A 21556-nucleotide genomic window follows, 5' to 3' on the forward strand; every position below is an offset into this window, starting at 1 on the left:
ATAATTGCATATTACCTCAGGAGTTTTGCATTGCTGGTCATATGAAATAAGGCTTGAGAAGTGGTAGGTAACTTGTAGACTACTGACTTGGCAGTCTTAAAATCACAGTCAAGTAATTTGTCATCTTGAAATGACAGGGAGAAAGAGGATATTACAGAGCTGCACCAGCACAGCCTGCCTATTCATACAAACTGATAATCTAATGAGGCTGGGTTGCTATGTTGTAGATCAACAATCTTCTTCACTCAAAGAAGTAGCTCACATACCTATGACTAGTTTATTCTGTAAAAAAAATAAAAAAATAAAAACAGACCCCATCTACCTGACCCAGACTAGGTGGTATGTTTCATCACAGAGTGCTTCTTCACCAGCACAAAATGGTGCTAGGCGAAGGTTTGAGGGTAGAGTTACAACTGTATTGAGAATAGTACAAACTTATTTTATTAAGCTGGGATCCTATATTCTACAAGTTGGAAAACAGAGCGGAAAGTGACATTAGGAAACCTCTCTCATTACTCTAAAAAGAGCAACATGATTCTGTCATCCCAGGTGTGTTCAACCTAACTCACTCTATCTTGTATTGTGTAGGTGGGAATGAGAAAAACGACCTGCCAGCCGATGATCTCTTGTACTCAGGATACTAAATGAGAAATACCTCAATCTACTGGTGAGTGGAGGTGGAAGCCACCAAGCTGTTGGATGTTCCTAAGGTAAGGTCTGCAATGTGATGTGCTCAGCAAAAAACTACTAAACAGCTCTCAGTCTTCGATTATGACAAATCGAGACATTTCTCTTTTAGGACAGTATTTGAAGCATAAGAAATTCTTAGCTGATGTGGCATTTTGGGAGAGATAAGGGGGATGTCCTAATATCACCTTTCACCCCATTCTCAGCTTTTAACTTTATAGAAGAACGGGCTCAATTTAATAAAATATTAGAGCTTGTCCTATTCTTAATACAAATTTAAGTTTCTCCCTCAATCTTTAATATCAAAACCAAATTCTTAATCCTAATAAGAGCTCTGGATGAGGCCACCTGCCACCACCTGGTGCTGGCAAAGTTGCACCCCAATGATGAAGCAAGACCAGGTAGTATGGGTGTAGGTGCTGTATCCCCTTTAACAAAATGTGCTAATCTCAGGTTTACAAGAAGCTCCAAGGATTAAAGATTATTGTTCTACAAAGGAGCAACTCGGCCTAGTTCGTTTTTAATTAACCCATCATCCCTTGCATTTTAAGGAGAATAAAGGGCTCAGTGAAAGAGGAAGCCACTCCTCTTAGATATTCCACTCAGACTTGACCACAAGTCCCCCATAATTGGGGGTGGCGTGGGTTTTTACAAAGAACTGTGTTACATCATTTCAATATGGGCAGAACTGTTAAAAACATTTTATCTCAAATGTACTCCCTGTGACGGAGAGGATTGCAGAGCCAGCCATTTGTTGAGAAAGTCATCACTCTCAGGCACTCCAGCACGGCTCACATTGTATGGCTGCATAATGGTCATGAAGTGAAACTAGCTACAATTACACTTAGAAAGTAGGTGCAGCAAATGCCTCTAGTGGTGATTAACAATCTACTGACAAAGGGTAGCTGGTATTCAAAAACCTCAAGGTAATGTCTCATACATCACCCGCTGAACATGCCCTAGATGGTGGCAGGGAGGCTGAAGCTTGGGATGGACCATTCCCTGTATGTGGGCTGGTGAAACGCTTGGCCCTGCATACAGTGTTCTGCCCTTACTTTCACATGGAATAAACCGAGATGCAAACCACAGCAATTGGCACTGGAAAGAACTGGGGGAGCAGGCCTCTGGATCATGAATAGAGGGGCAGCACCAGCTCAAAAGCAGTAAATCTGCTTATTGAGCATAAAAGAGAGGCAGACTGTCATATAGAGGAGACGGCTGGGACTGTTTAAGTGTTTATTACTAACTAGGTGCATTATCTCTTTGTAGACAGATGTCAGTCTAGTACAATGTCACCACCTAAAGACAGTAAGAAATGGGTGGCAAAGTCCCTGAGCCATGAGGGGCATAAGAATGTGATCCAAAGATGTCAGACACATCCCCAGCATGCCTAAATCATTGGGAATCTCTGCTAACATCTTCTCAGATGATTCGCAGCAATCTTCCCAAAGGACAGAATAGAAGGGAAAATCCATTAATAAATTCATGAAATTTTACAGCTCCTGCCATTTGGTGTTTGGAATGAGGGGTTAAAACCTTTCTAAGATCCAGAAAAGCTTAACCAGTAAGAAACCATTTTGTGGTCACAAACCCAGCGATTTGCAAAATAACAATTTGCCCCAGCAAAATGGTGTTTTCACATGTATTGTACTCAATCACAAAAATTAACAGAATGAAATATAAGTGAATGAATCACTGATTAAACAGAAATCCTTGTTGAAATCATTCAGGGAAGACAGGCAGAGCACATTAAAAACAACTTATGTTCCTAGTGGCAAGTCAGGAACGTGAAAACACTGTATGGCACCTGTGTTTTATGGTGAAGACATGCTACTGCACTAGCCATAACTGCCAACTGATGTGCAGCAGAAAGACTCACTTCAATAATATAAAACTGTGATTTATGCTCGATAAATATACTTTGACAAACACAAGCAGCTATTAGAAGTGATGCAACTATTTTCAAGCAATGATGATATACTTTGAGAAGTCCCTAATTCAACTACTAATGCACCTTCAGGTAAATAACATTCTGACCGAAAGCTCAATAGGCCCGGTTTTCTATCAGAAAGAAAAACAATTGAAACCTATGACCTAAGATGACAGAGGCTACTTAATAAACAACAAGAAGTGGTATTTAGCAAGGTACATTATGCTGCATAAACCACAATAACACAAGTAGGTTAGTCGGCCTAAGCCATAACCTTAATGAGCTTTAGCATACTTCTAAAGGTGATGAGAACTGAGAAAGAATTTAGAGCAATCCCATCAAAAATATATAAAAACAATAAACCATAAATGTTCAATATTTAAAATAATAACTATTTGATGCAGCATTATTTTCACTGCTGCCTTCAAAGCAAAATTTTTACTTACCAAGAAGGGGAAGAAGAACAGTATAATTGTAAGGCATCACAAACAGATTTACACAATTTAGTGCTGTGCTGGCCTTCAAGTAACCAAATGGGTGGCCGAGTTCACTATATTTTGCACTGTTGCTCACATACACCTTGGAGAAAAAAAATTTAAATAGTTATTCGTGTTCAGAAAAAAAAATTGCATTGTTAAAAGTACAAAGAAGTAATATGTGCAACAAGAACATGGTAACATTCTTAATATTACGAAAAATAAACAGTACCCTTACTGCTACTACTGGCAAGCGTTTAGTAATTAAACATAAAAGATCACAACAATGTCTGAGGCAAGGTTTACTTTCAAATAAAAAATTTGGTTAACATTGTATAAGACGTGTAAAAAAAAAAAACACACAAAACTAATTATCAGGTGTACCTTTATTAAATTCATAAACAGTAAATATCTCCACCTGAATGAGCAATCTCAAAGCTGACCATTTCCAGGTACAATACCTCCCAACAGCACTTTCTTTTTATGCTATTTTAAATAAAACACGCACAAACACCTGTTTAAAAGATTGCATAGGTTAGGATTAAGCCTACTGTTTCAATAGCTTTGTCAGTCACTGTGATGTATTTGTAAAGTAGTAGGTTGGGCTTTAAAACATTGTACAGGGTTTACTCACATCATCATCTTTATTACAGTGAATGTTTTTAGTGTAAGCATGCACATGCCCATGCCCATTTTGCCCCTGCACTATATTGATATCTTCACTGGAGAAAACCATTAAAAACCAGACACAAAGCAGAGTGTTTAAAATGTTATTCTTGTCATTACTAAGAAACAGAGATTTCCGGTCTGGTGTGATATGGGCATGTCATTTCAAATGAAACATGTGGGCTGCGCAGTTCTGAACGCTAGACTTTTGCAATAGATATGTTGGAAAAGGCATTGCATAAATTGTTACAATAATCCAGGCGGGACATGACCACAGAGTGAAGTAAAGAGATTTTCTGCGAGCAGTGGCAGCACTCCTTTTAACATACATAACACAGAACAATTGTGGTGATCACATTTAATTAGGAAATACATTTATAGAAGACTGCTCCAAAATTGTAAGTTTTATCACCAGCATTAGAGGAATTACCAGTTCCAGAGCAAAAATAAAATGTAGTGCTAATAGGGCCCTGGAGGATTCGTTTTGTAACCACTGAGGGATATCCTAAGTTCTACATTTAAAGGGTGAACCCATGAAAAGCAGCAAAGCAAGCTGCAAAAGTTGCTAGGTTCATCATCGAGCTAGTGGTGGAGTTGTCTACTGGCCGCATACGTGTGACAGATATTTTATGAGTTGAGGAGGACAGGGAGGAAGGCATGTAAACTTTAAAGAATTGGTGACAAGGCAGAGCCAATCACATTTTAGCAAGTTTGGCAAAGAACGGGCCCACTGGAAGTGTAAAAATGGGCTGTGGCACAAAAGATGACTAATCTGGTAAGAACAAGATTAAGTTTCTATGAAAGAATAGGTAGTACACTATGAGGAAGGACCCTTTTAAGTCTTTCCAGGGAGGCTTTAATGAAAGGTGTTTTAACAATAGGCTGGAATTATGCATTACCTAAAAAAAAAAAAAAAAAAAAAACAGTGCAATAGGATGTCTCTACTGAAGCATGCGCTCTAGGGGCTGCAAGGACAAACGTATATTGTAGACCCTCACTCAGTTGTCCATGGTGCCTGAGGTTGGAGAATGACGTGTCAGGGCATGGCTTGCACTGACAAGAAATCCTGTCATTTAGCTTATGGCACAGTTGCAGATGTATGCCGCTACATACAGCTGGCTTGGTTCTGGGAGCCACATCCTTTGCCACTGCGCTTCAAGACTGAGATTTAGAGCTTTTTGTAAACCTGTTATCCACAGTCATTAGATGTGAGCACCAAGGCTGAAATGCAACTGGTGATGCAATTATAATCTTCATGTGTGATGTTCTGCACTTGCTTACTAATGGGAGAATTTCTATTAAGGGCAGTGGTGAAGGGCAAGTGAAAAGTGTAAGCAAAAATCTTGTACCAATTCATTGAGTGCATTCCCCTGGAACAGCAAATTGGGATACCCGAGGGGGAGGTTTGGACATTTTGCACTGTGTTCTTGCAAATACGTTATTTCAGAGTTCCTCTAGAACTCCGTGGTGGAGCTCCCACTTGTGACTAATGCTCACTTCTTTGCTTAGCCTAGATCCCTCTACATTAAGCTCTCATACTAAGTGTTTGGTCATGATTGTGATGCTGTTACAACGGCCCATTTCCTGATGCTCTATGCAATTTAGACAAAGTGCAGGACTTTATTCCTCATTGTTTGTTCATGAAAAACATTGTCATTGGTTTGTCAGTATTTAAGCACACTAACTTCGCCTTTATCAGAGTTTGGAAAGTTCTGTCAAAGGAATACTGCATCTTCTGGTGTTCAGTGGCCCTTTATTTGTAAACTCTTCAGGTAAACCCCTCAAGCCTGTGTGTGATGTGCGTGTTATGGTGACAGAAGGGAGTAGTATTCTTCTAGTGGTCACCACAGAATTATTCAGATAATCCATCGTCCATTTTGAGCAAAGAACGTAAAGCTGGTATTTGAATTGAACACCCATGCCCTGGTACTGGAAAGTCAAGGCCTCTAATTTGCAGTCAGCCGAAATGACTGACATGAGATAACTGATCACAACTGATTTCACAAAGGTTGGTCACAGCACAGGAGACCAGAATGCATCAGAGATATCCTCCTGGATCAACGCCAGGAGGTGGGCGGTATCGTTTACTAGAGAGTTGACCCGTCATGGAGTGAAAAACAGCTTCAGCTGTCCATTAAAAGATTGCTCCTTTGCATCAGAACTTAAGGTTCAATAAATCACCTAGCTTGCAAAAGGTAATAGATTTAAGCTTTACTTAACACAGCAGAAATGTATACTACACCTAAAGAAAAGCGTAAAGTGACAGCAGACGCCAGTTTACAAATAAATGATGCCTTCCATAAATACTCCTAGCTAAATTATGTTACCTAAACAATGGAAAAAGTGTTAACGCCATAAGTAATACATTTTTAAAAGCCCTACATTTTAAAATAGAGCAAGACTTAAATGGCCAAATTATTTTGTTACCTTCTTCTAGGCTTCTTTTTGTTCCAGCTTTATTTCATTAATTTTTGTTAAGTACCATAAAATTAGCAATTAAGTTTTTGAAACTGACCTATGAAGGTAAAACATCTCTGATTGGTAATATATGATATGAAAATCTAATCAAGTGGAGAGTAGGTTACTGAAAAGATTTCTTGGCCTTCCAAAAGGCATCTCAATTGAGGTCCTATTGTTGACTGTGCACGTCGACGTGTTATTTGGACAATATTTGCATATTAAACTAGAAGATGGAATGTACTACGCCACGGTCAGAAAGCTAAATTGTAATATGAATTAGGTAAGGTAGTTTACAATTCCTGCTAGATCAGAAATAAAATTCAATAAAGTACTATGAATTTTTAATTAACCTGAGATTCACTTGAATTGTGGAACTACTGAGTAATTATCTAGCAATGGAACAAGATTCCCATCAAATACATACTTTAAAACACAAGTTAACATGCTGGGGTCAAATTGAAGGCCTTTATCCTTATTTTTAAAGGCTTCCAAGTTCTCAATATTCTCATCCTTTGAAATGACTGATAGCAAGACAGATTTGTTTTTTTAAATCAATTTGAGAATAGGCAGGCTACTAAGCACAAGAAAACCTAGGACGTTAATCTAAAAGGTGCCAAGAGGACCATTACCGTCTTGCATACAAGTTTACAGAGAACATGGGGAAGCTCCTGAACTGCTAACACCCTTTCTCATGAATGTGCCTCTTTTAAATGTTTTCAGCCTGCAATACACGAATGTTCAGGATAAATGTATTCTCTACGAATACTTCTATCTGTTTTAGAATCTATACATTTTTAAAGTCTTTAATTGATGCTAGTATATAGATTTCACTGTACTAAAGTTTAGTTTGTCAGGGAGGATATTCGGGCAAAAGTTCACTTTTACTGATGACTTACCTGGCACCGTTGCAGAAGGACAAGCTGAGCAAAAATGAGCAACCCATGCCAGAAAATGAATGCTACAAATCAAATTCAATCTGCATGATGCTTAGGAAGCTAGCACATTTATGTAGTGTTTTTGCTTTCCAATTTTGTTGAAAAGAATTTGAAAAATGGCCTTGTTTGACAAATGTTAATTTTTAGAATTCAGTATTATTGGCTAATGGTACTACATTCTTTAGAGTATCTCTGTAGGAAGCTGGCCCTTTATGTGGTATGACAATACCGAGTGAAGGATGCAGGGGTACCCCAATGAGTGGACAGACGTGCTTTACAATCCCAAAGTGCTCTATTTGGAAGTAATCTGGGCAAGCAGCCTTGAGTATAACACGGAGGAGCACAAGACATCTACAAATACACACAATAGTCAATAAATGAGACACATCATTCAAAAAGGAGATCCAAACCAATTTATAAAAATAGAAGGTATCTTTATATAGGTTTAGGCATCAGAGGTCAGGTAAGTACGTTTTTAAATAGTAATTCTTTTCACTTTAAAAGGTGGACACAGTGCAATATTTGAGCTCTGCAATGTTATGCTACCGGCCCAAGTTCTGCAAACAGGTAGAGTACAGTGACTTACAAGACCAATCTCCAAGAGTTAAGGTCAGTAGTGAGCAAGGTTCAAGGCAGCACCAGTAGTACACCACCAGCAGCACACAGGCAGCCGGGTGCACGGTGCAAAACAGCATTGGATGCCCAATGGGTTTTAATGCAGATCGGTCACTGCGAAGAGGCTGCAGACTCTGGCCAGGAGGCCAGTCGGGCTGAACCAAAAGCAGGACTCAGGTCTCACAATGCTCGGGCACAGGCAGGCACCTTTGGTCCTCTTCTCCACAGCTCAGGGGTAACGGGTGCAGAGGTGTATTCAGGTGTCAGGTTTTTCTGCCCAGAGGCGTTGCTGTATATGGTCTGCGTGCAGAGACTGCAGGTGTCATCGGGGAGTCCAGGAGGGGTGAAACTACAATGGACTCTGAAAGGCTGGAGAACCTTGTTGGCACCAGTGGTCCACTTCAACTCGGGTTAGAGATGATGGGTGCAGTGGGGACTTTGGGTGTCGGGTTTTGGCGGTTCCGGAGGCTTCAGAGTCCCTTCTTTGATGTTTGCTGGAGAACAGGTCCACTGTTCCCGGGAGGTCTTAAGTCTTTTTTGAAGGCAGGCTGTCCTCCCAGGATTCTGGAGTCCCAGCTGCAGGACTAGTCGACTTTGGTGCAGATCTTGACGAGGGATGCGGACAGGCCGGTGATGAAGGTACCAGGTCAGCTGCTTCTTTTCTCCTTTTCTGATTTCACAGCTCCATGGTGTCATTGAGCTTCTTAGGTCGTCAGGCTCTGGGTCTCTGGTTCTCCCCTAAATACAGAATTTAAGGGTGTAGGGTAGTAGACAATGGGCAACTGACCCCTGGGGTAGCAATGCCCCCTATATGACCACTTCCTGTAGAAAGTGGGCATAACCCTGTCCCAGAATTCCTAGGTATGCCATCTCAAAGATTGCTATCTTAAAAATCGTGTTCACTTCGGCTTAGCCCACCTCAGGGGTGGCATGCCTACCAGACTAGCTAATTTTCCCACCTGTCCAGGTGCAAAGTGGGCACTGGATAAGGGGGTGGCTGCCTCTCCTGTGACGGGAGCAAGATTTGCATTTCAAAGGCGGCAGCCCTTTGAGGCTTCCCACCTTAGGAAGGCTAATCAGTAGGTCATCCTGTGGGAAGGGGTGTTAAATCCTCCTCCTGAACAGGCTTTGTTCTTGGCCTCCTAGAGCAGAACTCTCTCACCCTAGGGGTCAGAACTATGTCTCGGGTGACATGCTGGCAGAAACCAGTCAGCAAGCACACCAGAGGCTGGCAGGTTTTCCGGGGACCCCTGTAAGATGCCCTCTGAGTGCATGCAATGATAAATCCATCACTGGAATCAGTGTGGGGTTATCAATACAAGATGTTTGATACTAAACATCCCTATCTTTAGTGAAGTCGTCATGTAGCTGGAAATTTGTATTGACCAGTGTTCAACACATGCATTTAAAATGACTTCCCCTGCCACTTGCTATGTCCGAGAATTGAGAAAGACATAGCAGGGGCATATCTGCACTTGCAGATAAGCCATCACATGTAATGTAATGCACCGTGTCTTAGGGCTGTCAGGCCTGCTGTAGGGGTGCTTACATATATTGCATGTAGTGTTAGGGGACATGGCACACAGGAATGTTTTCATTTTGGTCTGCACCAAAACATGCAGCCTGAAATTGCAGCCTGTCAAGTGCATGGTGAGTGGGTACTTTAGGGTGGCACAATTTGTGCTGCAGCCCTTCGGGACCCTCTTTAGTACCTCAGACCCTAGATACCAGGGGTCCCACTTACTAGGGAGTTACAGGTGGTGCTAAAAGAGTTCAAATTGGGAAAACCACTGTACAGGGTAGGTAAAGAGATCTGGCACTGGGGACCTGGTTAGCAGAACCCAGTGCACATTCAGTGAAAATCACATCAGGTACCAAGCAAAATGTGGAGGGTAACCATGTCAAAAATAGGCCCTTTCCTACAATCACTATGAAGAAATATTTTACTTACCTAGCATAGAGGTTCTGCAGTATTGGCCTTTTTCATAGATTCACGCACTTGGATCATCCCAGGGGTCAAGTTGAGAATACCATGGTAACATCACAATAGCAGTTTGATATTAAGCATAGCCCAAAGGCTACAAACGATGGCTCTTTGGTAGCTTAGTTACATAATTTAACTTCAACCAGTCTGCAATAATCACCCTGTAGACCACATCGTGGGGGACCATCATCATTCAGATTTCTTGTAGCACCCATCTGAAGGAATAACCAAAGCCAATGAACCTCTTGTGACGCCACATTAGAGAGTACAATGGCTTAAACAGCAGTTCTAAAGTCACTTTCTGGAATACAAAAATTGACTTTCATTAAAAGAGAGCTGGTAACTGGCAGTCCGTTTTTCAGGCAATGTGTTCCAAGTGATTTGGCATTCAGTTAAAATTTGGGTACGTAGTTGTCAAAGTTCATGTCATTAAGCAAGGTCGTACTATATCTTGTTTTTGGCAAATATTAGGAATTCTGTCTTGGATGGATTGAGCTTCTGTAAAACACTGGACATCTAGATCTGAATGATGCACAAGCAGCATTTAAGCACTGGTTGTAGGAAGCAGAGGAGGCTTTCAAGTACAGTTAGCTCTCTTGTTTTCCAAGGCGATGTTAATGCCAAGAGTAGGGCCAACATCCACGAAAGAAACATTATTTGTGCCTTACAAATCGGTTCAGATGGTGCTCGCATAAGCTGTGATAGATCTATATTGAGTTGCCAAAACACTTGGTTTCTCACAGACAAGAAAAAAAAACCAACAGGTCTTCCATGAACTCTAACGATCCTATTGCTGTAAAAAGGAAGATTTGTCAAGTTATCTTCTGAACCAGGAGATTGGAGCCACATAAACATAATACAGGCATGGGCAAACCCTAAATCGAGCAAGATTGGGAAGGATGTGATGCAGCACTGCAGACATAGGATGTATACTTAGTTGTTCACACCTGTTACAAAAACTTTACAATTTAGCAAAGTACGTTTTATTTGCAATATAGATTTAACCCATGGCAGGACTTCCTGTAATCTTCAATAACCTCTAGACTTGAAAATTAAAGGTGTTCAGAAGACAAGTGTGAAGCTTCAGTGATGCTGGGTCTGGATGTGTCCATTGGCTTTGGTGAGGTGCTCTTGCCGATGCCTCAGCAGAATTTGCATAGCTTCTGAGAGAAGTAGTTCTGCAAACCAAATATGTCCAGGTCATAACAAGTGCAATTAGTATCTCTTTGCATTTTCTCTAGCACCCAGGGAAAGAGGTGGAAAGGGATACAAAAAAGGTCCCTGATTATGCTATCAATAGCGCGTTCCTCCACGGCCTTGGTAACATCTCTGCCTGCTTGCATAGATTTAGCATTTGCAATTTACGTCTGGTGCAAAGAGATTCATCCATAGTCGGAACACATTCTTGATGTAGGCTTGATTAATTTCCTTTTTGTGACACTCCAATGTTCTAACACTGAGGGCATCTGTCCACCTGTCATCCTGCCCTAACAGGTACTCTATTAAGGATGTGTGGATCTGTAGCACAGTTCAGTCTGTGCATTCTTTGATAACTTCTGATCTGGTTCCTCCTTTTTTAAATTAAATAAATCATGGTGATGGTACTGTCCGCGCATATCAACATTGGAGAGGATTTGTCTCAGTAAGGACAGAAGACAAACACACTGCTTAGAGTTCCAGCAGGCTTATACGCAGGGGACTTTCTTCAAGTTCATTTGCTATTGATAGCCAATTCCTAGAGAGGAGCCCCCAATCCTTCAAGGTACACACAATAAATTTTGCAAGCTCTGTCAGGAAACTGAGAACCTCCAACATGTTGAACCTTTCCATTCACCACACCAATGTATCTTATATTTTTAAAGTTACATCTACCCTGTTGTCAAAACCTCCTATTTGTATTAATTGAGGATACAATTCTTCCTGAAGTGGCCTCACTTGCAAGTAAAAACACCTAAATATAGGAGGTGATAATGCCTAAATGGGGTTTTAACTTTTGTTCCACAATCTGTTTCTTTGATCTCATCCAGGACGCTATGCCTTTCAATTTTAGCAACCTTTACCCTGAGGGAATGCGGTTTGTTTTCTTGTGTTCGAAATTGCTCCCAGAAACTGAATTCAGGTACCTGGAGTTATAAAAGACTTTTGTATGTTAAATGTCAGTTTCAATCCGTGGAATAAACTCTATCATGCTTGTGTTGTTTTTTTTCCTGACTTGACAGAACAACGGCCTTTTATCAGCTAGTCATCTAAATATGGAAACACATGATGCCCTCGCTTCATGTGAGTGGAGACATGCACTTTGTAAATATCCTTAGTTCCGATTGCAGTATGAAAGGCAGTACCTTGATCTGCTAGTGGGCAATGGCCAACTGGAAGCATAGATATTTTCTGTGTCTGGGGTGAACAGGAATATAAAAACATATCTAAGCAGGTCTAAGGTGGTCATAAATTATGATTCCCTTAACACAAGATGAATTTCCTCCAGAGATACCATACTGAATGTTTGTTTCTTGAGGAAAACATTAAGTTGCCAGATTCAGAATTGGTCTCCAATCCCCCTTCTTCCTGATCAAAAAGAAATGAAAAGAAACCTGAATTTCGCTGGAATTTGGCAACTCTATCCCCTTCTTTTTTTTTTTAAATCATGGAAAAAATATTCTCTTGCAATTTTTTCAGATGGAGATGTTGCATTTTGGTTAGTGGTGTATTTGGAGATTTTTCGGTAAACTCTAAAGAGTTACCTTCCGTCTCCCTTGAGTGCTCATCTGTACTTAGTGATCATGATCCATGCCTTTCAACAAGAGACTTGCCGTCCCACCTCCCCAACTGGACAGTAAATCTTTGTGACAGGTGCCTGTGCTAGGTCAGTCTTTTTACAGGATCATGTGATCTGGATTGCATGGTGTCTTTTTGTTTTGACATAGATCTTAGATAGGAGGTTGAAGACAGCATTTACTGAGGCCATTATTGGGAATGGTATTTATCACTCCGTATCTGGTATTGCTGATACTGGTGAAAATCTCCCCACCTGCGTATCTTCCCTGTAGGAGGCCTGTCCTCTCCTGATAAAAGAGCTGTTTGCATTTCTGGAAGGCTTCCAGCAATCAGGCTGTTTCCGTATTGGTTTTTCTACCATGGAGTGCCCAATCACCATGTCTGCCAACAAGGGATTCACCATTAACCTGAATGTCCAAATTTCTACTTTACACTTCAAATCCAAACGAAGTGAATCACAGCTATCTGTGGCTTTTTAAAACTCCTGCCATTTGTCTGAATCCTTTGTTTGCCATGCCCCCAGATGCATTTAAGTTTTTGTAGAAAACCTTTTGCATATCTTGCAGTTTTTAGGCTAGAGTGATGGGTGGAAGGAATATTAACAATCCTGGATGAGAATCATCTGAATATAATCTCTTTCTGACACACGATCTAGAAGGCTCTTTTTAGTAGCATCTGACATGGAGAAATCAGTGTAAAGTTTCTTCAGTCCCAACACCAAACAAATAATCAATGAGAAAGAAACTGACTTATCTGAAGAGAAATGAGCAGAGCTAGAGAGACACCCTTGACACACGATATTCAGTAGAAATTTAGAGATGGTGGCCTTTCTGAGTATAGTCTTGAGATCGATTTTCTCTAATCACTTGAAGTTTGGTTCATTCTAGATGATGTGACTACGCTACCAGCCATTTTTTTTTAAAGCCCTTGGAATATACTTAGCATAGAACCCCTATTGTGATATTCCTGTGGAACTCCCAACATAACTGGAATGATTCAAGCATGTTCATCAATGGAAGATCCAATACTGGAAAAACTTTGGCCTACTCAACCAACATAAGTTACATGTGAGAAACTAGCAATATAAATGTTATTCACCATACTTTTTGAAAAGGACTCAGAAAACTTTTAGTTTAGTTTTTTTTTTTTTTTTTTTAATCAAATTTCATACCATACATTGGTTTAACCCATCAGAAAGTCAATACCAGGATGTCTACCACAGTGCTTCACAAACTTTTCATACTCACTACACTTTTTTTTTTCAAAAACAAAAAACTTTTGCAGCTCTAAAGGACAGGAGTCGGGTAATTTTTTTTAAATGTAATTTAAGAATTGTGTGGCGACACACTCAATTACACACAGCATATTTTCTAGTGAAATGGCCACTAAATTTGCAAAGACATACAATTTTACTAATTAAATCGGATTGCACACAAATGATAATGTGTGGAAATTGGGTTTCAGCGAATATTTATTATTTGTGCATCACCAAGTAAAGTATCTTGATTTGTTTTGATCCTATTTGAATCTTTGCTTCCATCACGCATCAGAATTACAAACAAATGTGCTTCATTGAGGACAAGGTCACAACAGCCATAGAGACAGATGTGTGATCACGAGCTCTGGTGCTGTCGGACCTGCAGTTGAGCAGACCCTGGGAGCCTTATCCTCCAATTGCCACTTAGAGTGCCAGGGGAAGTTGACAAGTCTGGTGGCACAGTGGGATATAAACGAGCCCCCATCATCCAACCAGAAATGGACAACACACGCCGTGGCCCATGCTGAGGCCCAACAGTGGGACGCTGAACATGGTAGCGGTGCCCTGACTGGCAGAGCCAAGGCCTGGAGTGAGGCAGAAGCTGATCCATCCATAGTGCAGGCCCAGATGAAGGTGACCAGTGGTGGAGGAAACCGGGGAGAGGAGCTCCATGAGGAGGCAGAGTCACAGCCCACCCATCACAGAAGTGCGGCCTTCAAGAGGAGCCGGTGGTCTGCAGCAAAGAGAGAGAGGGCCCAGAAGCTGTAGGCAATCAACATCCTGCTATACCTTGCAGACCCGTTGACATCCATTCCGAGACCTCTTGAGATACTCAGGGTTTTCGGACACTTTGGGGACATCCACAAATTGGACAAAATCCACACCACACCCAAATACAGGCTGGCAGCCCAAAGAGCAATGGCAGTGCTTTCTTGGAGGAGAAGCGTGTTAAGTACTTGGAGATTTATGTTTACCACATACCCAAAGTTGTTCCATGAACACATTCTGGAGCAAATACTGGTAGAATTCAAACAGGACATGGAGCAACGGCTCAGGATTTCCTTATCGCTGATAGGGAGAGAGGAACTCTAAAAAATGACATACTTCTCCAAGTTCCTGTATCTTGCAGAATTTGCATTGTGTAGTTCCGGACTGCCTATTCACAGAGGTGGAGGCAGAAATTAGTTTGTTGCTCTAGAGTGGAAGGGAGGCAAGAACAGCTCTATCCACACTGATTTGGAAACTGCACAAGGGGGGTATTGCTCTCCCCGGCCTGTACCTCTATTACTGGGCAATGCCATTGCTGGTATTTAACGAATGGGCAACTGCGGCCCAATTCAAAGCATCCCTGATGGCGAAAAGACAGGGAATGGATCCATGGGGTTATCTACAGTAGAGAGCAAGGAACTATCCCAACCGTAATGGTGATTAGGACATGGAAAAAGTTAATTACAAACTGTGTAAGACACCTTTATAAACACCGTTGTGGGTCACAGCAGCATTAGCAGAACTGAGAGACAGAAGCTAACAGTTTATGGGACGTGACAGGTTTCCCCAACGTAGAGGATACAAGGAGCGAAGGGGGTTAATGTCCTTCACAGAATCACAGGAGCAATATCAGCTAGCTGGTGCCCAGTTCTTACAAAACCTCTAGCTTCGAGCAGTTTTGTTAAATGCAATAGGCCGGGTTCCGGATATAGCAGAGGGCCACCCCTTCGAATTGAGGGTCCTGGGTGCCCCCCTGATTAAACATGCAGTATGCCACATGTAGGAAGTTGGCTCTGTATGCACTATTTCAAAGTAAGGAATAGTGTGCACAGAGTCCAAGGGTTCCCCTTAGTGGTAAGATAGTGGCAAAAATAGATAATACTAATGCTCTATTTTGTGGTAGTGTGGTCGAGCAGTAGGCTTATCAAAGGAGTAGTGTTAAGCATTTGTTGTACATACACACAGGCAATAAATGAGGAACACACACTCAGAAACAATTCCAGGCCAATAGGTTTTTGTTTAGAAAAATATCTTTTCTTAGTTTATTTTAAGAACCACAGGTTCAAATTCTACATGTAATATCTCATTTGAAAGGTATTGCAGGTAAGTACTTTAGGAACTTTGAATAATTACAGTAGCATATATACTTTTTACATAAAACACATTTAGCTGTTTTAAAAGTGGATACTTAGTGCAATTTTCACAGTTCCTGGGGGAGGTAAAGTAATGTTAGTTTTTGCAGGTAAGTAAACCACCTACGGGGTTAAGATTGGGGTCCAAGGTAGCCCACCGTTGGGAGTTCAGAGCAACCCCAAAGTCACCACACCAGCAGCTCAGGGCCGGTCAGGTGCAGAGTTCAAAGTGGTGCCCAAAACGCATAGGCTTCAATGGAGAGAAGGGGGTGCCCCGGTTCCAGTCTGCCAGCAGGTAAGTCCCCGCGTCTTCGGAGGGCAGACCAGGGGGGTTTTGTAGGGCACCGGGGGGGACACAAGCTCACACAAAAAGTACACCCTCAGCGGCACTGGGGCGGCCGGGTGCAGTGTGCAAACACGCGTCGGGTTTCCAATGTAAATCAAGTTGCAGGAATCTAAATTCTTAGGTTCAGGGGAGCCCTTAAATACTAAATTTAAGGGCGTGTTTAGGTCTGGGGGGTTAGTAGCCAATGGCTACTAGCCCTGAGGGTGGGTACACCCTCTTTGTGCCTCCTCCCAAGGGGAGGGGGTCACATTCCTATCCCTATTGGGGGAATCCTCCATCTGCAAGATGGAGGATTTCTAAAAGTCAGTCAACTCAGCTCAGGACACCTTAGGGGCTGTCCTGACTGGCCAGTGACTCCTCCTTGTTTTTCTCATTATCTCCTCCTGGACTTGCCGCCAAAAGTGGGGGCTGTGTCCAGGAGGCGGGCATCTCCACTAGCTGGAGTGCCCTGGGGCATTGTAACACGAAGCTTGAGCCTTTGAAGCTCACTGCTAGGTGTTACAGTTCCTGCAGGGGGGAGGTGTGAAGCACCTCCACCCAGAGCAGGCTTTGTTTCTGTCCTCAGAGAGCACAAAGGCTCTCACCGCATGGGGTCAGAAACTCGTCTCTCAGCAGCAGGCTGGCACAGACCAGTCAGTCCTGCACTGAACAATTGGGTAAAATACAGGGGGTATCTCTAAGATGCCCTCTGTGTGCATCTTTTAATAAATCCAACACTGGCATCAGTGTGGGTTTATTATTCTGAGAAGTTTGATACTAAACTTCCCAGTATTCAGTGTAGCCATTATGGAGCTGTGGAGTTCGTTTTTGACAGACTCCCAGCCCATATACTCTTATGGCTACCCTGCACTTACAATGTCTAAGGTTTTGCTTAGACACTGTAGGGGCATAGTGCTCAATCACATATGCCCTCACCTGTGGTATAGTGCACCCTGCCTTAGGGCTGTAAGGCCTACTAGAGGGGTGACTTACCTATGCCACAGGCAGTGGGAGGTTGGCATGGCACCCTGAGGGGAGTGCCATGTCGACTTAGTCATTTTCTCCCCACCAGCACACACAAGCTGGCAAGCAGTGTGTCTGTGCTGAGTGAGGGGTCCCTAGGGTAGCATAAGACATGCTGCAGCCCTTAGAGACCTTCCCTGGCATCAGGGCCCTTGGTACCAGGGGTACCAGTTACAAGGGACTTACCTAGGTGCCAGGGTTGTGCCAATTGTGGAAACAATGGTACATTTTAGGTGAAAGAACACTGGTGCTGGGGCCTGGTTAGCAGGGTCCCAGCACACTTCTCAGTCAAGTCAGCATCAGTATCAGGCAAAAAGTGGGGGGTAACTGCAACAGGGAGCCATTTCTTTACACCACATTAACAGCATGTTGCTTAATACCAGTCAACCCCCAGTCAAGCCCTCTAAGAGAGAAATGGGAGCAGAAGCTGGGCAGACTGGACAACAAAGACTAGTGGGCGGCCTGTAGGTATCCCAGTAAGGTTGCAATCCATGCCAGCTTCTAACTAACCCAGTTGAAATTGCTGCTCGCCATGGAAAGAATACCTTTGGACAGATGTTTGAGAGGGTGTAGGCAACAGGGTATGCTACTGCAAACAGTCTGAGACTGCCTGGGGGGCCATAACTTCTGGATGAGGATACAGAGCAAAGTCTCACTTATGGTGGGTCAGACACACTTACCCCCTGCAGCGCAACCCCACCCCTATATAGTGATGCTAGGAAATGGGGAGACTTAACTCTCAATCGGTACACAGTCCTCCTGTGTAATGTCATACTGACGGTTACAAGACATGATGTGACACGTTGCTGGCGAGGGCTGAGATCCCAAAGGTAAGACCGTGGATAGACTATATGGAATGGTGTCAGCAAGCTGAAGATCTAATATATAATGCTAGGTGACGCCCAAATAAATTAACCAAGGTGTTAGGACCGTGGTGGGAGGTGGAGAATGGCTGAACTATGGTGGCGCAATCCTGGGTGCCAGCAGGGACGGTGGAGTCACCATAGATGGATGAAGCATGGGTGCTGGTATGGGGGGGTGGTATGGTATTCTGGGATCCAAACCGGATACGGAGCTCTTTATTGCCAAAGGGACTGTTGTAATAGTACAAAAACTGGATAAGCAGCGACAACAGGGTTAACTGTTGTGTTTGAATGATTGTCATGTTTTAAGACAAAATGCGTAATAAAACAATTTTGAAATTGTGCTTCATTTATGCTTTTCTAACTGCTGAATGTGTACAGTTAACAGCTCTTTACAATTTGCTGTGTATTACAGGAAATGGCATCCTACAGCCTTTACATTCAGTCTCTGTACACAGGCAAGACTGTCACATAATTCATTTTACTTTTCTTTTGCTGATTGCAAAATAAACACCATGTAAAAAAATAGGCAGCAATCTCTCAAAAGATATAGTCTGACATTTAATCTTTGTCTCTGAAGTGCAGCAAATGGGGAATGTAAAAGCTTTTTTACGTATTGCTTGGACTTTAACAACCCACCAAAAATCAGCACCCACAGTTTGAGAAAAACCAGTCTAGCGCAGTACAACAAAAAGATTATATCAAAAACAATATTTTGTTTTTCTAAAGGGTAAAGTAAGTTCAAAATCAATAAAAACTACAATCTTTCTAATAAACATAACTATGAAAGAGGTAAGCAGGTCACCAAGGTAACGGTTTCATGCTTATCAAAGTGCGCCATTTACCAGCATCTCGGTGCACATAATAAATAGCCAATATTTATACTTTAAAAAAAAATAAAAAAAACATTTAACCAGAGGGAGTCCAAATTTTCATTAAAACCTGCAATGACATTACTGTAATTCAGAAAATAAGTGCTACTTTTGCATATAAAACAATTTTTACTTTTATTACAGATCAGCCTTCTTGCAAAATCATTTCTATATTTACCTGCCAGCAAGTGTGGGGAGCTTTCCTTTCGAGGATATATTGCGTTAGTGGTGAAGGTTCCAACTCATACTTGTCAAAAGGAAGTTTTTCAATCACCATTGGTTCACAGTCCGCGCAAGAAAACTTCAATATAGGATGCGATGTACGTGGTGGCTAAACAAAAAAGTATTCTTATGACAAAATAAACATGGCATCAAATCTTAATATCATTCCTAAATTTCTGAACAGTACACGTTACATACATTATTGACTATTAATGTCCATTTTTGACAAAAGCCAGTGAGGCCAACCAAGGAAATGGAAAAACACTAGTCCCAGTAACAATAGTTTTGAACCTTGAGTTTAGTTACTGCTTCTTATGCTATGCATCATCTTAATAGCGTGTAAGATCAAGCTGTGTTATTTGTATTGGAAATGAAAAATAATTCACAAAGACTCGGGATCTGAGTACAAGGCTTGTGAAGATGTCATGCCACACTCATGCCACAATATTCAAGGTCATCTTCAGATTATTTTTACATTCAGAGTAGCCTCCTTCAACAACTTAAATGTTTGCACTGAACCAGTCACATTTATGGTGGGTTGCGCTATACATAAATGCATATCCAAACTGCAAAACTATTCCTCGTAGAAGGAAATGTGTTGCTTTTACAGCACAAGTCGGTCTATCTAAATGCTGAGCACAACTTCTCTTTGGAAGCTACTGTAGGTGGGAGGCAGGTTAGAGGGTGAAGCAGTATTGAATAATTTCAGTGCCTGTGGTTGCCAGTGGGGCCCACCTCCACTCATTTCTGGAGACAGGCACTTATTCTTCATCACCCTTTACCAAAAGAGATGGAGGAAAAAAATAAAAACACAACAAGGTAAGGAAAGACAAAAAAAATGCAACAAAGCGAGTAAGTAGGAACCCACAGGAATGAGAAAGAGGCAGAGTGTCTGATAGCGGATTAAAGACGTATGGGGTGGATTCGGCACTACGCAATCTTGGTATGTGGCACATCAACATTTAATAGCACTGGCCGTGGGCTTATGAGCTGAGCTTTAGTCACCAGCACTCCTTTTACAAACTAAGCACTGAATATTTTTACATATAGCCAAACCACTGTTGCATCCTGCCTTGACTTTGAATTTAAGAAATACTGTGTTACAATACCACAAAGGAGTTTCACGCAACTGTCTTTCAGTTCTACTGTACCAGTACCAAATAGTGCTCATAAAATGTACATTTAGTGCTTTGTTTAAGAAACAGTGTATTTTATCTCCTAGCCGATGACTTGGTTGTCGTTTTCAATATGTAGCCATTTAGAAAGTCTTTTCCTGAAATCTCGGTCTATATAATCCCAGTGTTGATTTCTAATATCTAATGTTAACTTATTTTCTTCTACTGGTGGTGTATATTTAAAGAAAACTTACAACTCAATAGACTTATTTAAAATAAAAGGCAAACATGTATTTTAAAAGTTTAGGTGTTACTTTAACACTACTCTGTCATCAAAAACACAATTTATCTTCTACCGTCAATGAATGAATCTTGATTGTTATAAGCGCGTAGGTAACAATAAATAAGCCATATTCCATGTGGACAAAAATATTCAGCTAAATGCAGACCAATATTTCTTTCTTCACCTGCACACCAGATTTTATTTTCCAGATTTATTTCTCACAAGGACAGTAATAATCCATTACACAAGACAGTCGCCAGGCATTTGGGCGGCCTGCACCTCCCTTGAACACAAAATGTCAAAGTAACATGCAGCCTGCTCTAGCTTTTCTTATGATCTGCCTCGACAGTGACCTTCAAGCCCAAACTGGGACTACTGGCAGGAGCATGAGAAACACTGTCAAATTACACTCTAAATCCAAGACAAACTTATCTACAGTCATCCATCTGTTGAAGCTGAGGAAATACAGTAAAACTGATCATTCATGAAAGGACTGACTGGAAAGGTCCAACATATGTTGTAGCATATCAGAGGCGGACTACTGCAACCCATAAGGACCTAAGATGGGCAGGTGTTTGCAGGCTTACACACAACAGAGAAGAAACAAGAGAAGATTGTGGTAGGGCTGGTTTGATAGTGACATTAAGTGAAGTGGTCCATGATAAAGTGAGGAAACCCATTCAAATGAAAACTCCCAAACTAAACGGTTTCTAGTCCCTAGAGTAACCAATCCAAATCTTCCTAAAGTCGACAACTATTTCAAAATTAGGAAAGTGAAAAATTAAGTAAAGGGAACTGAGTTTAACTTTCTTTGTGGAGGTAAAAAAGTGCAATTATATTCACAAGAAAGACAGCTATCTGCAAAGCGTGTATAGTAATCTTAGCAATAGTCATTCTTCTAATTGAAGAACAAAAGTAAGCTCACTGTCAGAGCTCAGTCCTTCCCC

General features: G+C 41.6%; 1 protein-coding gene across 1 annotated transcript in view; it reads right to left on the reverse strand.

Annotated features, from left to right (window-relative positions):
- The window catches only part of INTS6 (integrator complex subunit 6), a 446084-nt gene that overhangs the window by 260139 nt on the left and 164389 nt on the right, over positions 1 to 21556 (reverse strand). The window contains exons 8-9 of the mRNA XM_069205444.1: positions 19168 to 19320; positions 3064 to 3196 (exon numbers count right to left, since the gene is read on the reverse strand). Coding sequence (XP_069061545.1) covers positions 3064 to 3196; positions 19168 to 19320 — 286 coding nt within the window. The remainder of the gene's footprint in view (positions 1 to 3063; positions 3197 to 19167; positions 19321 to 21556) is intronic.

The sequence above is a fragment of the Pleurodeles waltl genome, chromosome 8, assembly GCF_031143425.1.
Source record: "Pleurodeles waltl isolate 20211129_DDA chromosome 8, aPleWal1.hap1.20221129, whole genome shotgun sequence".
Classification (NCBI taxonomy): Eukaryota; Metazoa; Chordata; class Amphibia; order Caudata; family Salamandridae; genus Pleurodeles; species Pleurodeles waltl.